This window comes from Anabrus simplex, chromosome 3, assembly GCF_040414725.1.
Source record: "Anabrus simplex isolate iqAnaSimp1 chromosome 3, ASM4041472v1, whole genome shotgun sequence".
NCBI lineage: Eukaryota > Metazoa > Arthropoda > Insecta > Orthoptera > Tettigoniidae > Anabrus > Anabrus simplex.
The window spans coordinates 199601569-199624559 of NC_090267.1; the positions used below are offsets into that span (position 1 = coordinate 199601569).

The following is a 22991-nucleotide window of genomic DNA, read 5'->3' on the forward strand; positions in this document are numbered from 1 at the left end:
CTTCTAACTTATGAATAAGATATCCTGAGTCCACCCAGCTTTCGCTCCCGTAAAGCAAAGTTGGTCTGAAAACAGACCGATGTAAAGATAGTTTCGTCTGGGAGCTGACTTCCTTCTTACAGAATACTGTTGATCGCAACTGCGAGCTCACTGCATTAGCTTTACTACATCTTGACTCAATCTCACTTACTATATTACCAACCTGGGAGAACACTTGATTTTATCGACCTGTTCTAGCTTTGTATCACCAATCTGACATTCAATTCTGTTGAATTTCTTACCTACTGACATCAATTTAGTCTTCGAAAGGCTATATTTCATACCATACTCATTCCACCTGTTTTCAAGTTCCAAGATATTTGACTGCAGGCTTTCGGTACAATCTGCCATTAAGACCAAGTCGTCAGCATAGGCCAGACTGCTTACTACATTTCTACGTTACTGAATCCCTCCCTGCCATTTTATATCTCTCAGCAGATGGTCCATGTAAACTACGAACAGCAAAGGTGAAAGATTACAGCCTTGTCTAACCCCTGTAAGTAGCCTGAACTAAGAATTCATTCTACCATCAATTCTCACTGAAGCCCAATTGTCAACGTAAATGCCTTTGATTAACCTACATTTAATTCCATAATCCTCCAGTATGGCGAACATCTTTTCCCTCGGTACCCTCTCAGATGCTTCTATAGATCTACGAAACATAAACACAACTGCCTATTCCTCTCGTAGCATTTTTCAATTACCTGGCGCATACTAAAAATCTGATCCGGTCTTAAACCACATTGGTTTTCATCCAACTTCCTCTCAACTACTGTTCGCACCCTCCCTTCCAAGATGTCAGTGAATACTTTGCCTGGTATACTAATCAATGAGATACCTCGATAGTTGTTGCAATCCTTCCTGTTCCCTTGCTTATAAATAGGTGCAATTTACTGCTTTTGTCCAATCCGAAGGTACCTGACCAATACTCCATGCTAATCTTAGTACTCTATTAAGCCATTTCATCCCTGCCTTATGACAATGGAGTTTATTTACTATCCTTTCCACTTCCTCAAGTATAATTTCACCAACATCGTTTTCCTCCGCCCCATGAGCTTGGCTGTTTGCATCACCACCATGATGATTTCCTTTTACATTGAGAAGATGTTCAAAATATTCCCTCCACCTCTCCAGTGATTCCCTGGGATCTATTATGAGTTCACCTGAATTACTCAAAACACTGTTCATTTTTTTTCCCTCCCTAGGATTCTTTATTACTGCCCAGAAAGGTTTCCCTGCTGCTTGACCTAGCCTTTCCATGTTATTACCAAAATATTCCCATGACTTCTTTTTGGATTCAACAACTATTTGTTTCGCTCTGTTTCTTTCATCTACGTACCAATCCCTGTCTGCCTTGGCCCTTGTTTGGAGCCATTTCTGATAAGCCTTCCTTTTTACGTTTACAGGCTGCTCTCACTTCATCATTCCACCAAGATGTTCGCCTTTTCCCATCTTTACACACAGTTGTTCCTAGGCATTCCCTTGATGATTCTATTACAGCATACCTCTATGCCACCCATTCACTTTCTATATCCTGAACCTGCTTACTGTTCCAAACTTCTCACTAATCATATCCATGTACTTCTGTCTAATTTCCTCGTCCTGGCGACTTTCTACCCTTATTCGTTTGCAGACAGATTTCACTTCTCTACCCTAGGCCTAGAGATACTTAGTTCACTACAGATCAGATAGTGGTCTGTATCATCGAAAAATCCCCGGAAAACTCGTACATTCCTAACAGATTTCCTGAATTCGAAGTCGGTTTAAGATATAGTCTATTATGGATCTGGTACCCCTAGCCTCCCATGTGTAGCGGTGAATATTAAGCGTGGAGCAATTATTTCATCATGAAAGTTTCGCAACATCCAGTTACAAAAACGTACCCGCTTATCATAACTTTTCAATTTTAACATTTTCGTAGCCCCTCTTCGAAACCCCGGCTTCTTGTCCTATTCGTCTTAGGGACATAGTAGGCATATGTTCTAATATTTCTGCGGTTACATTTACTTCTTCCTCGTTAAGTACACGATTTTTAACACATCGCTTCTTATTGAGTAATGAACCAGTTCTTCTCAATTTGTTTCACATGGTCTCTCTATGTTGAGGGCGTATACCTGGAAATTGTGATACAAATCGCCTAACGACTTCCCTGCAAGATTTTGTTTTCACATAATTATCGTTCATAAATACAATTTCCTCGACCGTATACACATGTGGAGGAATTATGGGAATTATACCCCGAACTAACACTTCACAACTCGAAAACAGTTGGAGCGACAGATCAATGCTTAATACACGATCTAAGCACGAACCTGAACTGCGAAGTGGGGGCGTTTCCCATGCTGTCGCTGCGCTATGTAACGGAAAGCGGTGAGTCAGATAAGCTGAGCGTGCTGCCGGCCAATCGACGAGAGAAACTCACTGTACTTTGAAGGGAATTAGATTTTAATATAATTTTGAAGTTTTATGAAATTTCAGTGTCAACTACGCTGTACGTCCACCAATACGGCTACTTGGTATTTGTTCATGGCTGCATTTGTTTCCCGACAGATATTTATTATTATTAACAAATTAATCGCAATTGAGAAATTCCCTATGTCAATGATCACTCGGCTAACGACTTCCACTACAAGTCCCGCTAAACAACTCCCGAAAATATGAATCGATTATTTCAGAAACCAGTCAAGCGCCAAGTCCGTCATTTTTGAAAAAATAAATAAAACTGTCTAGCATCGGTCAAAATTTTATGGTAGGGGTTTTAATATTTTAGCTTGAAAGTATTAAATATTTTAATATTTTCTATCTAAGGAGAAATATTTTGTGTTTATTAACTTCGCTGTTAAAATTCCGAAAATTTTCTTCCCCTTAACTGGTTTTTTGAAATAAACGAGTGTTGCAAACATATTTTTATGGGATAATTCTTGAATTTTGAAAGGATTTTGTCGTAAAACTCATATTTGTGGTAATAGAATATATGTTAATAGGTTTAGACTACATTGCTGATACAAATATAATTATTAAAAGGTTGAAATCAGCAATGCCTGCTCATCATGACAGGAGGTAATCAATCATCATAAGCAAACACCACAGCACGTTCTGTCTTTGTAGTAAGCCATTGTAAAATGCTGTCATGAAAGCGTTCTATCCCATCAGGTAACGTTTTAAGGCTTTTAGGTCACGTATCTTCTCGATATTGATGGGCACCTAAAACAAACAATAACAAAGAATAATGTAGGGCTCAGACCAGGAACTTTCTTGCCTGAGTAAGAAATATAACCTTCTCCTTTTACCTCTGCATTCCGAATAATATTACGCGTGTGAGTTTGTTTACCATTCCTCGTTTCTTTTAGATACAGCTTCGTCTTCTGAACTTTCAGATACGGTATATCACTATGATTATAAAAATACTGCCTAAACAAAAAAAACAAAAAATAACACTTTTTCAATCAGTTGTTCTCAAAACTACGAACATATCATTCCAGAAACACAACAATGACAATAGCAACAGCTTATTCTGGATTCAGAGCAGCAGCGCCAACCGGCAACGTGCGGCACATCACAAAATGTACCAGCAGTTTACTACAGAAACCAGCCATGCGGTGTCACTTTACTCGTTTCTTAACTAAATACTGAATTCAACATAAAGCTTGGCCATTAAACGGGGACGTTTCTTGACTGGTTTCAGTACCAAAATGTGCGTATGCCCCCTTAGTAACATATTCTGCCATTAACTCATTTCCTCATTATATGGCACTTGACTGCTTTCTGAAATAATCGATTCAATTATTCTCAAGTACTGTCCACGGTCGCCACTGATGGAGGGTACATCACATACAAACACAGGAGGTCTACACCAATAGAGAGGAGCGGACGCATACTCTCCGTCGCAGCACCTTCAAATCTTTTGCTCGACCGGGTGGTCTTCATCTATACTCGCTACCCAGCCGACCTCAAGACAAACAAATAGGCTGGCACCTAGTTGGAGGTCAGCCTTCCCAACACCACCATGCACACCTGGCTTATCAGCGGTGTTGATCCCGCTCTCACCGATACTGACATCTATCACGAACTCCGCTCAACCGGCGCCCCCATCTACGATGCCTGCAGGCTGTTGGACGGCACTACTGGATTACGGTCATCAATAGTTCTTCTGTATCTCCCCAGAGTGGACGATGTGACCCGTCTCCTCGACACCGGCGTTACTATCTACCAACGCTTTTACCAAGTGGAGCCTACTCCTCCGAACATCACCGCCCAGCTCAACGCAGATCCTGCTATCCTGCTCGCCGAAGTTGATTCTCAACCCGGGACACCGCAACAGCAGTCACTGCCCCCTTTTCCCACATCCCCACGACTACCACTACCACTACCACTACCAACACCAACACCACCATTACGACTTCAGTCTCTACCCCTTCCTCTTACTTCACTTCCCGCACAACCTATCCCCCAGCAACTCCCCACGAACTTGGATTCCCACGCAGCACCGCCACCGCCACCATCTCCACACACCGACGCCGCAGCAACCGCCGAGTCTCTATCATCGCCAACGCAGCTACCACCATCATCCACAGCTATGCCTAGCTGTGTACTTCGCGGCATCGACCCTACAATCTCAGCAGCACGGGAAATACTCCGGGAACTTCAAGCAGCTGGCGTCCCCGCCCGCCGTGCGTCCAGGATCCAGAACGCCTCCGGTCCTACATACCTGGTCAGACTACATCTTCCAACTGCCTACGACGTACACCATTTAATTCAAAACGGAGCAACTATCTACCGCCATCGGTATAAAGTGGAACCCTCTCGTTCACCGCCCCTACCACTTCGCCATTCCCTTCCAAACACGTCTCGTCGCCCTCGGCCAGCCCTTCCTCCCTTCGAACCTCGTCAACCAGTCTGCCCGCCCCTTCCCACGACAAGTTTCTTCTCTACACCTCTTCCGACGCTCGAACTCCTTCGTCTCCTCACTACCTCCCTTTGTAATCTCACCACTACCCTCCAACTTCTAACCTTTCATCTCCACCCAAGTACACCACTCTAACCTCCACACCTCGTACATAGCCCATCTGTCTTTGTAAATATAGCACTCGATAACCGACAAGTCCTTTATTCTCATTTCCTTTACTTATTCATACCGCCTTTTACCCATCTCCCTCTTCTATCACTTCTTCTCAACCCCGTCATCTCTCGTGGCCAGAGAGAGGGCGTTACCCTCTAGGTGGCCCACTCCCCTCCTTCAGGGTGGGGAATGAAAGCATTGTTAGTAGTTAGTTAGCCACTGATGTAACAAAAAGACGCACACACGGGATGCTGTCCACTGTGTACACTATTTTATTTACAAATTATATACACATTATACACACACACTGTCGAACTACTATCTAGAACAATACATTGTTACGAAGAAGAAGACTGCCACATTGGCATATCAACCGATTCTAAACACAACAGGATCACAACAAGGGTTCACACACTCGGCTAACGACTTCGACTACAAATCTCGCTAAACAACTCAACTCCTACTCCAAAAACTGCCTCTTTATATACATTGCCTGGCCAGGCTTCTAGAAGAGTATGACACATGTTTTCTCGTAGTTTCTAGAGTCTCCAATGACCTATTTACAAATGGATCGAAAGCCCGGAATGAAACATCTGGCGACGAGGAACGTACGAATTTGGAAAACACCGAGACGAAATAACAATAGTGAAGGGACAGGGAAGGGAACTACCTACGTAAATTCTTAATAGCTGGCAACCAGGTATTACTTAATTGATAGCCAGTGTCCCTGTTGAAATTGTGTTCTTACGTTTTTACTTTAAATACACTCTTATTAATACACATACAGCAGACGCGTTTTGTTACACAAGACACAAATAATAAATGATACGACCACGATTTATACAAAACAAAATCCGTACATAACTACGTAAATAATAATAATAATAATAATAATAATAATAATAATAATAATAATAATAAACACCTACTAATCGAGCTCGATATTTCCAATATTTACCTATAGTTTAGAGAATTGTTTCCATTACACTTGCATCAACATATTAGCCTGGACGTGTGTATAACACGACTGCACAAGACAAAGTAAATTTAAAGGCCGACTACTATTGTCAAGGTCGTCGAGAAGAGAGAGTGTAGTAAGTAGGCGGAATGTAATTCAAGCTATACTGCAAGTCATCAGCACATAGGAAGTGGGTCAGAAACAGGGTTAAAAGCAATATCTTCCTAGAACGAAGTTAAATTAATGGACAAGAGGTAAATTTTCCTAGACACCAAACTGTAAAATAACAATGACTACACGTTTTACCAGCAACAGCAGCACAAGTAGCAGGAGAACTGTAAGGTGTCCGTCATCACGTTGAACGAGCTTGAGTTAGCACCCTGAATGTGTAAGGAAAGTAGTTAACGATAGATCGACAATATACAATGACCTGGGAAGAAGAGTGGTATCAGCCTGAACGATATCTGTTTTACTTTTGTGGTTTGGCTCGAAGATCACCAGAGAGACTAATGACTACTACTAAAATATGTACATTCCTCCCCTGAAGGGGGAGGCGGGTCTCTTAGTCGGTGACGCCGTCTCTCAGGCCGGGAGATTTGTTATGTTGAAGGATAGGCTCGGAGAAGGTGAGGAGGTTGGCGGCCGCGGCGTATACTAGGAACTGTCCCGGCATTCGCCTTAGTACAGGAGAATGGAAAACCACGGAAAACCATTCTCAGGACAGCCGACGGTTGGGGCCAGCCACGAGATTCAGCCCCGTCCCGTCTCCCGAATGCAGGGGCGTAGAGCCACGGTAAAGCCGTGGCCACCCCTCCTCTGCTCGGTTGGCCGGTCCTAGTGCAGAGCTGTTGGACCACGGACCAGCCGTGGCCACTTATGGGCCGGGACCCACTTTGCATCTACCGACGAGACTAATGAACTACTACTACTACTACTAAAGTTTTCATTCCTCACCCTGAAGGGGTGGGGTGGGCCACCTAGAGGGTTACGCCCTCTCTCTGGCCAAGAGATGCGAGCGGGTCGAGGAGATGTGTGGAAGATGAAGGTGGGTAAACGAAGTGAGAAATGATAGGAGATGTGTGCGAAGAGGAAAAGTTAGATGAGAGTTCCGGGGTGGAGATGAAAGGTTAGGAGGTTGAGGGAGGCGGTGAGATTACAAAGGGAAGTGGTGAGGAGTCGAAAGATATCTAGCGTCGGAAGGGGTTTGGGAAGAAATTCGTTGGAGGAAAGGGTGGACAGACGGGTGGATGAGCTTGAAAAGGAGGAGGGGCTGGCCGGTGTCGACGATGAGTATTTGTGGAGGGATTGCGAATTGGTCGGGGTGGGGAATGAGAAGGCTCCACTTTGTAGCGATGTTGATAGATATTGGCGCAGGTGTTAAGAAGGTGTTGTACGTCGTCTGCAGTTGGAAGATGTAGTCGCACCATATACGTAGGGCCGGCGGCGTTTCGAATCCTAAACCCACGACGGTCGGGGACGCCTGCGGCTTGAAGTTCCCGGAGGATGTCCCGTTCAGGGATGGTAGGGTCTATGCCGCGGATGACGCAGCTAGACATAGCGTGGAAAGTGGTGGTGGCTGCGTTGGTGATGAGGCTGTTGCGGCTGCTGCTGCGGCCTCGACTTGCGAAGTTCTTGGTAGCGATGGCAGCCTTGCTGCGGGCGAGTCCAAGGTGTTGTCAGGGAGTTGCTGGGGACGAGGTTGTACGGGGGTTGAAGAAATAGGGATGGTTGAGGTCATTATGGGCGAAGGATGGCATGTCGTAACCGAAGTAACGGGAACATAGGAAGGAGAATGAGCTGATGTCGTAGTGGTCGTGGAAGTGGTAGTGGTAGTTGTGGGGTGAGTGAATAAGGGGGACGACGACTGCTGTTTCGATGTCCTGAGTTGAGGCGCGGTTGCGACTGGCAGGGTAGTTGGGTCTGCGATGAGCTGATCTCTTATAGATTGAGGAGTTGGGTCCACTAAGTAGTAACGTTGGTGAATAGTTACTCCACTGTCGAGGAGGCGCTTCATGTCGGTTAACGTGGGTAGATATAGAAGAATCTGCGATGATGGTGAGGAATTGGAGCCGTCTAACAAGCGGTAGGCATCGTGAACTTGGACACCGACGGTGCGGAGGTGGCTGAAGATGTCGTCTTCAGGTACGGTGGGATCAACATCGTTAATGACACAGGTAAACATGGTGGTGGGGAGGCTGACTTCCAACTTGGTGCCAGCCTACGTGCTTGATTGTAGTCGGGGGGGTGCGAAGTAAAGTTGCGGCGTCACCCGGCCGAAAAAAAGAAGAGAAGTTGCGGATAAGTAGTGCTCTGTCCACTTGTAACAGAAGCGAGGTGAGTGATTGATGGACTAATGAAAATACATAACTGAAGCAAGTCTCTTCGGACCGCCTAACGTGTGGGAGTTTATGCTCTACTTCCCTGTATTACCAGATGATTTTGAAGCCATCTATCTCTCTCTCTCTCTCTTTATTTCTTGCACAAGACAGGTCTTGTTATATTACGTAAATGCAGGATAGGGAGGAGTGTTTTTGATTTTGTTGAAGAGTTGGGACATATCTGTCACCAGCTCCTTGTACTTAAAGGCCTCATGCGAATGGATGGTGATGCACTCTGGCGGCAAACGTAGAGTTCATGATCGGGAGAGCAGTGCTTGTTTGCTCTATTGTTGCATGTGGTTTGCATTGACATTAGCTTCTATCTTCTGTAATATGACGTCCAAAACTGATTGTGGTTGCACTATTTCTAAGAGTAACAACAATTATTGTTCCGGGAGTTAGGAGTAATTTTACGTACAGCAACTCTCCTCCTGGAACTCTTTCTTCAAGTTTCCGAACGACAAACAAAATGTGATCAGAAGGAAAATATGGACTAAATCTTTCACACACCTTCTCTCATTCTTTTTTCGGCCGGGTGACGCTTTATCTGTACTTCGCACTCCGCCGACCTTAATAAAGGAAGTAGGCTGGCACCGAGTTAGAGGTCGGCCTTCCCACTATGTTCACTTGTATAGTTTGTGATGTCAACCTAGTCATCCCAGAAGAGGGCATCCTCCATGACCTCCGCCCATATGGTGTCCATTATGTCTCCCGGCTCTTCTACGGCTCAGAACCTAGAGAAGACGTCCTGCTATATTTGCCCTCTTCAGCTGACCGCGACTACATCGTTCATCATGGAGCACTGATCCGCCAATGTCTTCATTTTGAGTGGTATAGCTACACCCGAAAATATCATGGCACATCTCCCCGACCACACTCAAGAAACGCCTACACCAGTTACTTCGCCTGCAGCAACAACGCCTCCTCCCCACCGACCACCACCACTACCTTCGACTTCTCCTTACTCCTCCCCTGTCATCAACACCACTACTACAACCACTACCACCACTTCTGCCCACAACTCCGCTAACATTCCTATCACAAGTTCAGTCATGTCCCATCCTTTCCCCTTAATTACGTTTCCTCTCCCTCTTTCTCCTTCCCCTGTTCTAGAACCTGCACAGCTTCAGCCACCTGCCGAGGAAACTACCACCCCTCCAGCACAGCGCCTATCGTCGCCAACACCACCGCCAGAACAACGGACAACTTATAGCTGCGTCGTTCGAGGGGTAGATCCCGGTCTCCCTTCTGACCTCATCGTCCACGATCTTCGCCAGTCAGGACTTCCGATACAACGCGCCACCCGAATCTTCAACGCCGATGGACCTACATACCTGCTGCGACTCCATCTTCTGACGCTTGAGTCCGCCCAATGCCTCATAAGCCTAGGATTGTATCTCTGCGGCCGCCATCATCGCGTTCCCGCTCTCCTCGTTAACCCATGAACCGACCTCCCTCCCCTCGCCGGCGTCTCCGGCCAGCCCCTCCTCCTCAACCTTCTACTTCACATTTTCATTTTAACCCCCTCCCCCATAGTTCTTTTCTTACTACATCCGCTTTCCTCCGAAAATCTTCACCTTCTAATTACCTCACTTGTCCACTTCTCCTTGTATCACCTCTTTGCTCTTCACCTTTTCCCTTGCACATCTATCTAACTCTCTTTACTCTGTAAGTCTGTATGTACGAGGGCAGATCAGAAAATAGGTTGCACTTCCTAGTTATGGCCACTTATTACACCACCTATACAACAGCAACACGACTATAAAGACATACACTGTAACGTCACTTTTCCACATAGTTTCCAAGAGACTCCAAATATTTCTGCGGACGCACAACCAACTTGTCGATGCTGGATGCATAGAAATATCCTCCAGCGTTCTGCAACCACTCGGAGACAGCGGCCTTCACCTCCTCATCGGTCTGGAAACGTCGACCACCGAGCTCCGTTTTGAGCTTACCGAACAGATGAAAGTCACATGGCGCTAGGTCGGGAGTGTAGGGTGGATGTTGCCAGACCTCCCACTTGAAACGCTGCAGCAGTTCTCTTGTTTGGCGGGCCTTATGAGGTGTTGCGTTATCGTGCAACAAAATCACACCGGCGCTCAATTTCCCCCGGCGCTTCTCTTTAATCGCTTTACGCAACCGGTGCAACGTTTGACAGTACGACGCCGGGTTGATCGTCGTTCCTTTCGGCATGAATTCCACGTGCAGCAAACCCTCCATGTCAAAGAACACTGTCGCCATAACCTTACTGGCTGAAGGTCGCACGGGCTATTAAGATAAACAGTTTTAATACCATGTTTCTCCCTTTAGAAAATAATGATACAGACATCCCAGTTAACCTTTCAATGCAGTACCATTTATCAATTGATTGGCGAAAATATCATAAAAGGTTTCTGTAACTTCTGTATCACTTTTCACACATCTCTGTTCTCGAACACTCATTGGTTTTTACCGCTGCTGCAAGCACGTAGTTTTGGAAGTGTTTCTCTCACTGCACACATAAACATAAGGCAGCAATGAGCTTGCACCTTTCGGACAAGTCTGCCTTACATAGACAGTTCACAGATACCAGACATCTATCTGAGTCAGCCTGAAAAATATTTTTACACAGAAAATGTGTTAATGTCTTTGAAGAGTACTGTGTTTTGAAATTAGATAGTGTTCGTATTTCTGCTTTTAAACTTATAACGTAGCTGCAGCGAATTAATAAATGGAAGTATGCAATAAAACTGATTTTTTTTTATCTTCACAACACACGGTGATCTATTAATATTTGTCTCCCCTCAACACAGGCTGGATATTTCTCCCGACCTTTCTTCTACGTGAAAAATATCGGGATTGTCATTCAATTGCTCTCCTTTCCTTTCTATAGAATCCTCGAAATAAGCCGGGTTCCACTTCACAATCTTATTGAAATGCTGTTCTGACTAATGATTGTCTACTACGTTCGCTACTCTCGCGTCTAGGTTCGCCCTTCCTTGCCGCTAGGGCCGCCACGAGTACCAAACAGCTTCGTTCGCACGCGGTCTATAAAGTATCAGTCTCCAAAAATGAGTTCAATATCGCGCTGTGATACTCTTTGTTTATATATAATGTTTAAGAACCTAGCAAAACTCGCAAAGAATAATGCAAACACAACCTGAACTGACGATATCGGCCGGGCTGTTTTATGAACTATGTCTGTAGACTGGAATGCTTCTACAAAAATCAGGTAATAGCAACAGCAACGGGTATCTTAAGCTATGAGATAACATCATACAGTAATTGTAAATACAAGTGATTTTCCTTCCACGAAAAAATTCCCCAACCATAATATCACCCCTTAGCATTGATTCAACTCCTGGTGAGTATATATACGTATTAAATTAATTCTATTCTTCTTACAATACTTCCTGCTGTATACTGTATGTCAAGGTCATAGTGGCCTTAGAGTGTGGTCTGTGAGAGATTGCACAGATGTACTTGGGATATGATCTGAACCCCTGTGCTTCATGTTATCCTGCCTATACAAACGCAAAGCGGACAAGGTGCTTTATACGGTGCTTACTATTCCTGGATGAACTTCCTGTCCCTACAGATTAAGTTTCAGCTAGGTGTCTGAATACTATTATTGTACATACTTGTATGTATGTATGTATGTATGTACGTATGTATGTATGTATGTATGCTTAACTTAGGTCATTTCAGTTTTTAAATTGTTAGTAAAATGCAAAATGTTGAGATTCCTAAATTGTAAATTGTAAAATTTATATTGTAAATTAGATTTCGCTTATGCACATGAAGTGATTAAGTGGAAGTCAGAGCCAGGAGCTAATCATGTATGTCTATGTACTTATCTGGATGTGTATTTCAGATTTCTCCCGCTAACTACACAGATGTTGATTTAACACATTCCTATGAGCACATGCGCTCACGCTTCGACTGGGCAAGTTTGCCAACCATGACTGGACAAGAATTCGTCTCTACTGTATTCACATATCTCGTCGAGCTATGTGATTCACAATTGTCATCAAAATCTCTCCAAGATTTCATGAGGTAAATCAATCAATCATCATTAAGCATATTATTTATTTATTTATTTATTTATTTATTTATTTATTTATTTATTTATTTATTTATTTATTTATTTATTTATTTATTTATTTATTTATTTATTTATTTATTTATTTATTTATTTGAACGTTCTAAGCTATAGGAAAGCAACAGTAGATATGTAATGTAAAGTGCTTCAGTACATGCGAATGACTGCATTAATACTGTACTTTACAGGAAGTCACCTACAGTTCTTGTAGTTCTCTTTGTCGGCCATTATTTCTCGGAGTTTTCCATTCCACTTTTAATACACTTCGTTGCCATTCTTAAATCCTGTTAACTGTAAACACGCATTTCAATACAGACACCGCACTGACATGATTTCCAAGACATAGGCCTACACAGAACGTAGCTCGGACTGTTGTTGTTAATAGATAGATAGATAGATAGATAGATAGATAGATAGATAGATAGATGGATAATGCCTTTATTGGTGGCGAGGTTAGGGCTCAAGGCCCTCTCTTACACTTAACCATTAGAAGAGTATACAGGTACATAACTTATACAGTACTTACAAATACAAATAAAACAAATAATATCAATAGCAAAAACAATGGTAATAATATTAAAAATAACAATAAAATAATCCTTAATTTTAAAATACACAAAGTAAAATACACTTAAGTGATGTGACTGCAATAATCCGTTCATTCATCCCATTCATTCTTTCATTCACTCAACAATTATCCAGCAAGTCAGCAGGATCTACTCAACAAATACTCGCGGCACGCCACTTTAAACTTGCGATGAGAGGGATTGTCCCTAATGTTCTCAGGTAGCAAATTCCATGCCCTGGATGCGGAGATTATGAAGGAGCGGTTGTAAGCAGCAGTGCGGTTTACAGGTATGGTAAGAGAGGAGCCAGATCTCGTACTGTGGTCATGATATGAAGAGAGGTAAGAGAAAGGTGAAGAAAGATAGTTGGGACTATTAGTGGAAAGTATTTTGTGCAGAAGTGATAACATGTGAAATTCACGGCGCTGGTGCACTCGAAGCCACGACAATTCCTTATAATATGGTGATATATGAGCATCATATCGCAGATTATATATATATATATATCTTACGCAGCTATTCAGGCTGCGGTCCAGTTTCTTGTTACTGTCGCAGGTAATTTCAGTCAACACAGTGTCACAATAGTCAAGTATATTCCAAAGTCTTAAAATAACAAACCAATAGGGACCTATTAATATTCGCCTTGACTTTGCGAGAATAGTAATCAAGAAGAGGCATTTCGTGCTTCTCGTATACAGTACTTGACTTCTGAGTCCTTTGTGCTACTGTACTATGTTAGATACATTTCGACATCAACGAGCTATCAGTGGAGAGATGGCGTGGGTGGACATCAGTAGACGAATAAGTTTGAGTGGTGTCTTTAAAAGTAGGAAAATATCACAATCTATTTATATCTATCTATATATATATATAATAAGAGTTTTGTCTGTACATTGCTCAGAATTCAAAAAGGATGGTATTTCTATATCGATCGTGTCCATAGTAGCAAGGAAATGCACTTTTTAATTTTCCGTAATTTATTTCTGTCTGTCTGTCTCACTGTTTGTCTGTCTGTATGTATGTATGTATGTATGTATGTACACGCATCACGAGAAAACGGCTGAAGACAATTTAATGAAATCGGTATGTAAAGTCGGAAAATAAGTCGCTACAACCTAGGCCATAAATAATTTTAATCACGCTGAGAGAAATGGTAGTTTCGGGGAAGGCCTAAAATTTAAATCTCAAATATTTATGTTATTAGTGGTCCTGTCTTAATGAAAATCGGTACGCAAAGTCGGAAAATAAGTCGCTGCAATCTAGGCTATAAATAATCTTATTCGCGCTAAAAGAAATTGTACTTTAGGGGAAGACCTGAACTTAAATTCTCAAATGTTTATGTTATTAGTGGTCCTATCTTAATGAAGTCCGACTCATTGGCTGAATGGTCAGCGTACTGGCCTTCGGTTCAGAGGGTCCCGGGTTCGATTCCCGGCCGGGTCGGGGATTTTAACCTTAATTGGTTAATTCCAATGGTCCGGGGGCTGGGTGTTTGTGCTGTCCCCAACATCCCTGCAACTCACGCACCACACATAACACTATCCTCCACCACAATAACACGCAGTTACCTACACATGGCAGATGCCGCCCACCCTCATCGGAGGGTCTGCCTTACAAGGGCTGCACTCGGCTACTAATAGCCACACGAAATTATTATCTTAATGAAAATTCGTATGCAAAGTCTGGAAATAAGTCGCTACAATCTAGGCCATGAATAATTTTATTCACGCTGAGTAGAATGGTAGTTTAGGGGAAGGCCTAAAATTTATTTCTCAAATATTTGTATTATTAGTGGTCCTATCGACAAATACTACATTACTAAAGTTATATAGTTATATTCATGAATTTGGATTTTTGTTGCAAAGTCCATATCAGCTTAAGTCACGAGGAAATGGGTAGACAGAATTTAATGAAAATCGTTATGTAAAGTCGCGGAATAAGGAACTACAGTCCCAACTGACGAGCCCAACTTAGCACACGATGGCGAAACGCAGGCAACCAAGAATGAGTTAGCTGGAAAATTTATAATGTCCAATAACGGACCATTATATTGGTATTATAAATTTACTCATTCAGGACAAATATTTTAAGTTCCCTATGAGAATCAACATCTATATCATCATCAAAATTATGTCAGAAGAAAATACATAATGGAACCCATAATTAAAAAGAATCGTTCATATAATCATATGAATCTTCAGGAATAATTTCTTTGTAACTAGAGGACCCATGTTGCTCTGCAGCATTCGTTACAAATATCTGTAGATCAGGTATAAAATTGCTCCATGCGCTGCCGGGTACTATTTTGAACGTTAACTTTTACTATTTGTATTACCTGTTAATTATGTGTGAAGTGTATTGTTGTGGATTTCTTTATTGTGACGCTAACTGATAATTGACGATTTTTTTTACTATTTGTTATTGCAACCCGATGAAGATGGAAACAGGAATGATAAACAAAACCCATAAATAGCATAAGAAGCAAAATACTTACCATCGAGCAGCAGCAGCATTAACAAAACCAGCGTGGAGGGCACAGAACATAAAGGAAAAGGGCTGGATCAAACTAGCTACTTGAGGTGTTGCCAGGTCCACATTACTAACTACTAAATGAAAGCGTAATTTCCAATAAATCAACCTTTACTTAAAATTTAGGGGAAAAGTTCAAATTTATGAATGATACATAAATATTTATAACTTTCTGTAATATGTTGAAAAATAAACAAAATTAAGAACAAATAATTGAATGTTAAATAATCTCTTTGAATTACGCATTAAACCAAATCTATTTTTAAAATGATAAAATATTGATTGTACACTCAGATAACAATGAACAATAATTCTTATGCTGTAATAAAATAAGTAAGTCGAAGAACTTATACCCCAAAAAGGAAAAATTCCTTATTAATTCATTGAAAAAGGAGACAAACGTCTTTTTTTCTTCAAATAATTAAAATCGTGAAAACACACTAAAGTAACTCTTACAGGACCAAGAAGTAAGCGGACTCTGCAGCTCGCATCAGAATCACTCAATGACAAATGTTTAAACGGATCCGTGCGTTAAATATTAATTACACAACTGGTCAGCTTTTCTTTGTAAGTAGGTATACTACAATTAATCTCATTAAACTGAAATTTGTTTCCAGAACCTGTACACAAGGATTTCAATCATTCCAGAAACGCGGAAACACACTCAATATTTAAGGCAACGATAGCCGACCAAATATACCACACGTAAATAGTTAAAAGAACACAAGAGAAAATCGTACGAACCCGATTAAAAATATGTCTCAAATAATTTACAAATTATAAAGAGAAACACTTAAAATTCCACAGAAAACGAACAATGGTACACACACGAAGCATGCAGCTTCCCAAAACCGAAGCCAACATCCCACTTAAAGACAATAGGCAAGGCCCACACAAAATTAGCGTACCGGAGATAAGATAAAAATATGACACGCAATAATGAAAGAAAGAAGGAACGAAAACACGGACGCGAATAATTTGAGGAGGGTAACCTTAAGTATCTTTAAGAAATAGAGGAAACAAATTCCAGTTTCCTGCAACCACTATATTACAATAATATAATTATAATATTTTGAATTTAACATTTCCTCCAACCATATATTAACAGAGGAATTAAATGCCCGTTGTTAAATTTTAATTTTAGGAGGCTCTGGAAAAGGGTAATGGCCGAATAAGACCGGAAATAAACCATCCCATTAAGTAATTAAATAATGATCCATAACGAACACAGTACTAGCATACAACGTCTTTCAAAACATTGACAACAGTCCAACGGATACCACAAATATGAACCAAGAAAAGTAGAAGGAAATCCACCAACTAAATTAATAATAATAATAATAATAACTTCAAGAAACAGAAAAAGGTATCACAACGATAATCTCAGTTAAATTAAAGGAATGGAATAATTTGCCTGTCACCCACGCATATACCAATTTCCAGGATTACTCCATTATAATAATTTGGACATAGAACTTTACCAAAATCTCGTTAGGTTACAATTTAATACTTGGAAGACAATTTATATCATTAAAATGTCCGATGCAGAAGAAATTCCAGCTTAATTTAATGATTAAACAGTGGCCGACATGTCCACAAACAATAGGCCTAATTTCTATTACAGTTGCGGAATAGACGCGTAATAATACTAGCAGCGTTGCCAAAAAAAATTTAGTATAATAGATGTCCCAAATTGCTTGTTACACACATTCTTCTTCTCCACATTAACCAGCAGTAGACAGTTTTGAAACAATTAAGAAGATACTTGTACTTACTTCCTTGGGTGTCCAATGTAATATACGGTAATCCAACAGCTTACGTTCTAGGCCATTTTGCAATGAATTGCCCTCCTTCAGATATTCCGGTCACACAAATACAAAAGAACGATGAATAGAAACTACAGTAGATATTTAATTACACTATAACTAAGGCCAGTGGCCAATTTCCATGGTTATTAGCCTGGAGAATCAGACTCCATTCCGCCAACTTTCAGTCGAGTCTTATACACAACAACTCCTCCAGATGCATCCATCATGGCGCTCAGCTGGGAACAGATTGGCTTCCAGTCAGCGAGAAGCACATCGCTCAGTTCAAAGCAGTAGACTGGATGCGCGCGCACTTCAACTGGTTTATTGGGCGAATCAGATATATCGAAGGACCAACGTAACAATGACAAAATATGCATTTTAAATAGGCATACTTCAGGCACATAAACTAACGGCAATGCAAACAATGGCCGAGAATGATATATAAGGTCCCCACACACGAATACATATGTCCAACAAATGAGGGTACCATAAACGTTTTAGGAAAGCTCCCAAACAAAGATATTTTTTTAAAGCAACGAAGGTATTAGAAACTGTATAATAATATTATTGGTGTTTTACTTTTCGAGTTAAGTACCCGAGGGAGGTTGTTCTTTTCCGACCCTGACGGTATTAGAGAATTCGAGGCCTAGGGAATCTTTCATTTTCACACACTTCGTGGTCTTTGTTTTTCTCTGGCCGGTACCTTCATTTTTCAAAGTGTCTGATCCCTTCCATATTTTTCCTCTGATTAGTGTTAATTGAGGATGGTTGACCCGTTGTACTTCTTCTTGAAACAAAAATCATCACCAACACTACTTAGTACTATTTAACTGCATGGGTTATCCATAAACTAGTTAAGAGTATCTAGGAACATCACTTTTGATGAGTATATGAAGATTCTTTTTGCCTCAGAACCCAAAGAAATTACCTCATGAATGGATAATAACAGTTAGCAAACATAATTTAATGCAGTCAACTCAAGAGGTATTCAGTGTTTGTCAACATGCTGAAGTAACCTTTTCGAAGGGCAGTACTGGTAACTACTTTCTTAATAAATAAAGTGTTAAAGGTAATTTACTACAACTGTCTTTAAGTACTTTAAGTTCAATATTTCATGGAGGCACTGTACAGATTTGTATGTTTCTGTCTATGAGATTACGTATTTAGACAGATTATATTAATAAGAAACACAGTAAGACCAAGTTGTGTGGAAGTAAACGAGCATATATGAGCACTTCTGCTGATTCTTGTTTCTCCAAAAATGAAATTTAAGTTCTGTTACTTATCTTCCTATTCAAATAGCTGTGAACGTATTCATTTCGTTTAAGAATTATACAGTTATATACATATATGAACAATAAATACTCAGTTAAATTCTATACAAAAAATACTTCTTTGTTTGTTTTAATATCAGTGTTTGGTACCTAAATCCTATAAATTTGAATACACTTGCCTTTGGATATGCTCACGTAAAGAATCAACATGGCGGCTCAATAAGTAACATTTGTCTCTTGACCTTCCTAGACTGACCTTGGTTGTGAGCCAATTCAAAGGAATTCGAGTTCAATGCGGCCATGAAAAGTAAATATTCATTTAACCAAACGCTGTTGAAATCCTCAGCTCGGAGTCCTCTGAATCAAAGGCCAGCACATCGACCATTCAGCCAAGTAGCCGGTCATGTCAAGTTATACAGAGATTAACCGCCTCAAGGTCAGTGTCCTGGAGCGTGAGACTTTGGGTCGGGGAATACAACTTGGAATGAAGACTAGTACCTCGCCCAGGCGGCCTAACCTGCTATGCTAAACAAGGGTCTTTTGGGGATGGGAAGATTGTTATGGATAGACAAGGAAGAAGGAAGGAAGTTAGGTACCATCCTGGTATTTGCCTGGAGGAGAAGTGGGAAACCATGGAAAACCACTTCGAGGATGGCTGAAGTGGGAATCGAACCTCTTTCTACTTAGTTGACCTCCCGAGGCTGAGTGGATCCCGTTCCAGCCTTCGTACCACTTTTCAAATTTCATGGCATAGCCGGGAATCGAACCCCCGCCTCTGGGGGTGGCAGCTAATCACATTATCCACTACACCACAGAGGCAGTCTTATGCCGGTTTCTGGAACGTGAGATATCGAACCTATTGCGGTATCGAATGGTTAACTTGTGTTTTGGCGTTGCACGAACGTAAGATACATCTATCGGTTCGACAAATCGCTTACTAACTTAGAGGGCCCTGAGCAGGAGATATCTATTTGTTATCTTGGTGGGTGCGTGCGCAGTACTTCAGTATCAGCAGCTAACATTGTGTTAGTTAAAATTTTCTATGGCTTTCTCCTCTTCTACCACATTCTAGAATGACCACGATTATATCATCGTCGGCATAATGCTCTAATGAAGTATACAGTAGTGAAAATGAATTCAAAGACAGATTGAGGCTAAACAAATATACTGTCGTAGGTTTGGTAGAGGTTACAGGCGACAATTTGCGTCCTGTGACAAATAATTTTCCATTGTCCCCTGTTGATCGATTATTAGTTACGATACCCTTTAAGATTCAGTACTACTGAGTCTTATCATATTTGTATCTGTGACTGCATTCGTGTCCATAAAAGCACTGGTACCAGTAACTGAGTATAACAAATAATTACACATTTATCTTAGTAGGCCTACTGCAGACCTACTTGCATTAACAGTGAGCATATACTCTTATCGTGGGATTGTTTTTAATTAACGATATTACATTACAAGGAACTAACAGCTTATACAATTGTGTTAATTACCCGATATATATCGTTATACTGTGATCAAACAATGTTCATATTTTGTAATAACAGGGAAGAGATACGGTATACTTATAAGGCTCAGTGCAAACTGGATTGCGCGTGACATGTGCCACTCGTGTGCATATTTCATTAGAAATCCTCAAACAATGTCAAATTCTTCTGACAGTCCTTAAACACCACAAAACTGACACCCACGTCTGCAAGAACTAGTCGAATACTCATTACTTGCTGCATGGCAAAGAGGGGATAATAGGAGCTGCACAGAAAGCTCAAATGCGAGGCATTACTTGTGCGCATGCGCCTGACGATCTAGGGAACACACCTAATGCACAAAAACAAAGCAGTACTAGGGGTAGCATCAAGTGTGTATTTATGAAACTTGATCAACGAGCCAATAGTTGACAGTTCGATAAGTTAGCTGCTGTTCCGCTGTGCAACGCTGCGAAGATTTATCGAGTCGACAGCTGTAACAAAGCAATAGCTAGCGGAAAGATATCTCACCATTCCAGAAACCGGGTATAAGCCTGTCTTCGCTTCGCTTCGCCTCCACAGTATGCACTAGCCTTGCGTCTTGGAAGGTGTGCTAATTCCCAACTGACGAGCCCAACTTAGCACACGAGGGCGAAACGCAGGCAACCAAGAATGAGTTAGCTGGAAAATTTATAATGTTCAATAATGGACCATTACATTGGTATTATAAATTTACTCATTCAGGACAAATATTTTAAGTTCCCTATGGGAATCAACATCTATATCATCTGATGGCCAGGCAGGCATCAATTTTTTGAAATGAGACATAGCTCTCATAGTGCATTGGCACTGCTGGTGGCTTCAAGTAGCCTGTGCAGTGGCCTCCAAGGCACATCACGACACATCAGCGACACACGAACACACATCGTCTGTCTCTACAGTGGACTGTATACTCCTTACCTCATCCCAAATTATTTTTGATTCGGCCGGATGACGCCGCAACTCTAACATCGCACCCAGCCGACCCAATAAAGCATATCGGCCAGACACCAAGTTGGAAGTCGGCCTCCCAACATCATGGATAACTATGTGATCCTTGACGTTGACCCTGCTCTCCAAGACCACGCCATCCTAACACAACTCCAACGGAAAGGCGTCGCAGCCGACAGCGTCTCCCGAATACTGCAAGACAACGTTCCAATACGTCGTGTTTTTGTACAACTCTACAGGCCAGGCCACCTTCAACGCATCCTCGCCAACGGAGTCTACCTCAACGGCCAGCACCACCGAGTGGAACCAATTCTTCCGCATGTTGACGACGCAGCAAGCACTTCACAGTCATCCCAACAACTGTTATTGTTCCCTTTCTCCCCTCCTACCGCCACCGCCATCACCACTGCCGTTACTACGACCACCACAACATCCACCCCTCTTTCTTCCTATGTTCCAATTACAACTGTTGCCACCTGCCATCCTTCCCCACTCATGAGTTCTTCCCTCCTTCCCTCCCCCATTTCTGAACAACCCCCGCATCAATACCTACCAGCTGAATCATCAGGGTCTACAAACGCAGCACCGCCTTCGTTATCTCCACCTGCCGATGAACTAGCAGCCTCCGCACCACCATCGCTGATACAGCCTTCTTCAACTTGTCACACCATGTCCAGCTGTGTGATCCGCGGTGTGGATCCTGCCCTCTCAGAACGGGCCATTCTCCGTCACCACCAAGCTGAAGGCGTCCCAGTTCGTCGCGTCTTCCGAAGTAAGAACGCATCCGGCCCTACCTTTATGGTTCGTCTACACGTCCCGAGCGCCATCGATGCCCAGCACCTAATTAACAACGGAGTTTACATCTATCGTCATCGCCATAAAGTGGAACCCTCCATCTCTCCGCCCCAACCTGTTCGCCATCCCAACAACAATTCTCATCGTCGCACCCGGCCAGCCACTTCTTTTCAACCTCGCTAATTCGTCAGTCCACCCCTTCCCCCACCTAATTACATCCGCTATCCACCTTCGATGCTTCAAATCCTACGAGCCTTAACATCCTCCATCCTCAACATCACAACGTCGCTGCACCTCCTAACCCTCCATTTGCATCCTGGTATCCTGCTCTAAAACTTCACTCCCAAGCAAACCCTCTCTCCTTCCTGTCACTACAGTCAAGAGACCCAATCTTCCCCCTCATGCAATCCGTCAAATCACTTACCCACCTTCTTCATTTATCGCATCACTCAGTTATCTTCACCTCTCTTGGCCCGAGAGAGAGCGTCATTCTCTAGGGGCGGGGAATGAAAGCATTCATAGATAGATAGCCTCCAAGGTATGCACTAGCCTTGCGTCTTGGGAGGTGTGCTAAGTCTCAACTGACGAGCCCAACTTGGCACACGAGGGTGAAACGCAGGCAACCAAGAATGAGTTAGCTGGAAAATTTATAATGTCCAATAACGGACCATTACATTGGTATTATATATTTACTCATTCAGGACAAATATTTTAAGTTCCCTATGGGAATCAACATCTATATCATCTGATGACCAGGCAGGCATCAATTTTTGGAAATGAGACATAGCTCTCATAGTTCATTGGCACTGCTGGTGGCTTCAAGTAGCCTGTGCAGTGGCCTCCACGGTATGCACTAGCCTTGCGTCTTGGGAGGTGTGGTAAGTCCCAACTGACGAGCCCAACTTAGCACACGAGTGCGAAACGGAGGCAACCAAGAATGAGTTAGCTGGAGAATTTATAATGTCCAATAACGGACCATTACATTGGTATTATAAATTTACTCATTCAGGACAAATATTTAAAGTTCCCTATGGGAATC

At 42.2% G+C, this 22991-nt stretch overlaps 1 protein-coding gene across 5 annotated transcripts in view; it reads left to right on the forward strand.

The window, feature by feature from the left end:
• The window catches only part of LOC136866145 (UDP-glucosyltransferase 2), a 117148-nt gene that overhangs the window by 31016 nt on the left and 63141 nt on the right, over positions 1-22991 (forward strand). For all 5 annotated transcript variants that reach the window (XM_067142848.2, XM_067142850.2, XM_067142847.2 and 2 more), the window contains one exon: positions 12291-12472. In XM_067142848.2, coding sequence (XP_066998949.2) covers positions 12291-12472 — 182 coding nt within the window. The remainder of the gene's footprint in view (positions 1-12290; positions 12473-22991) is intronic.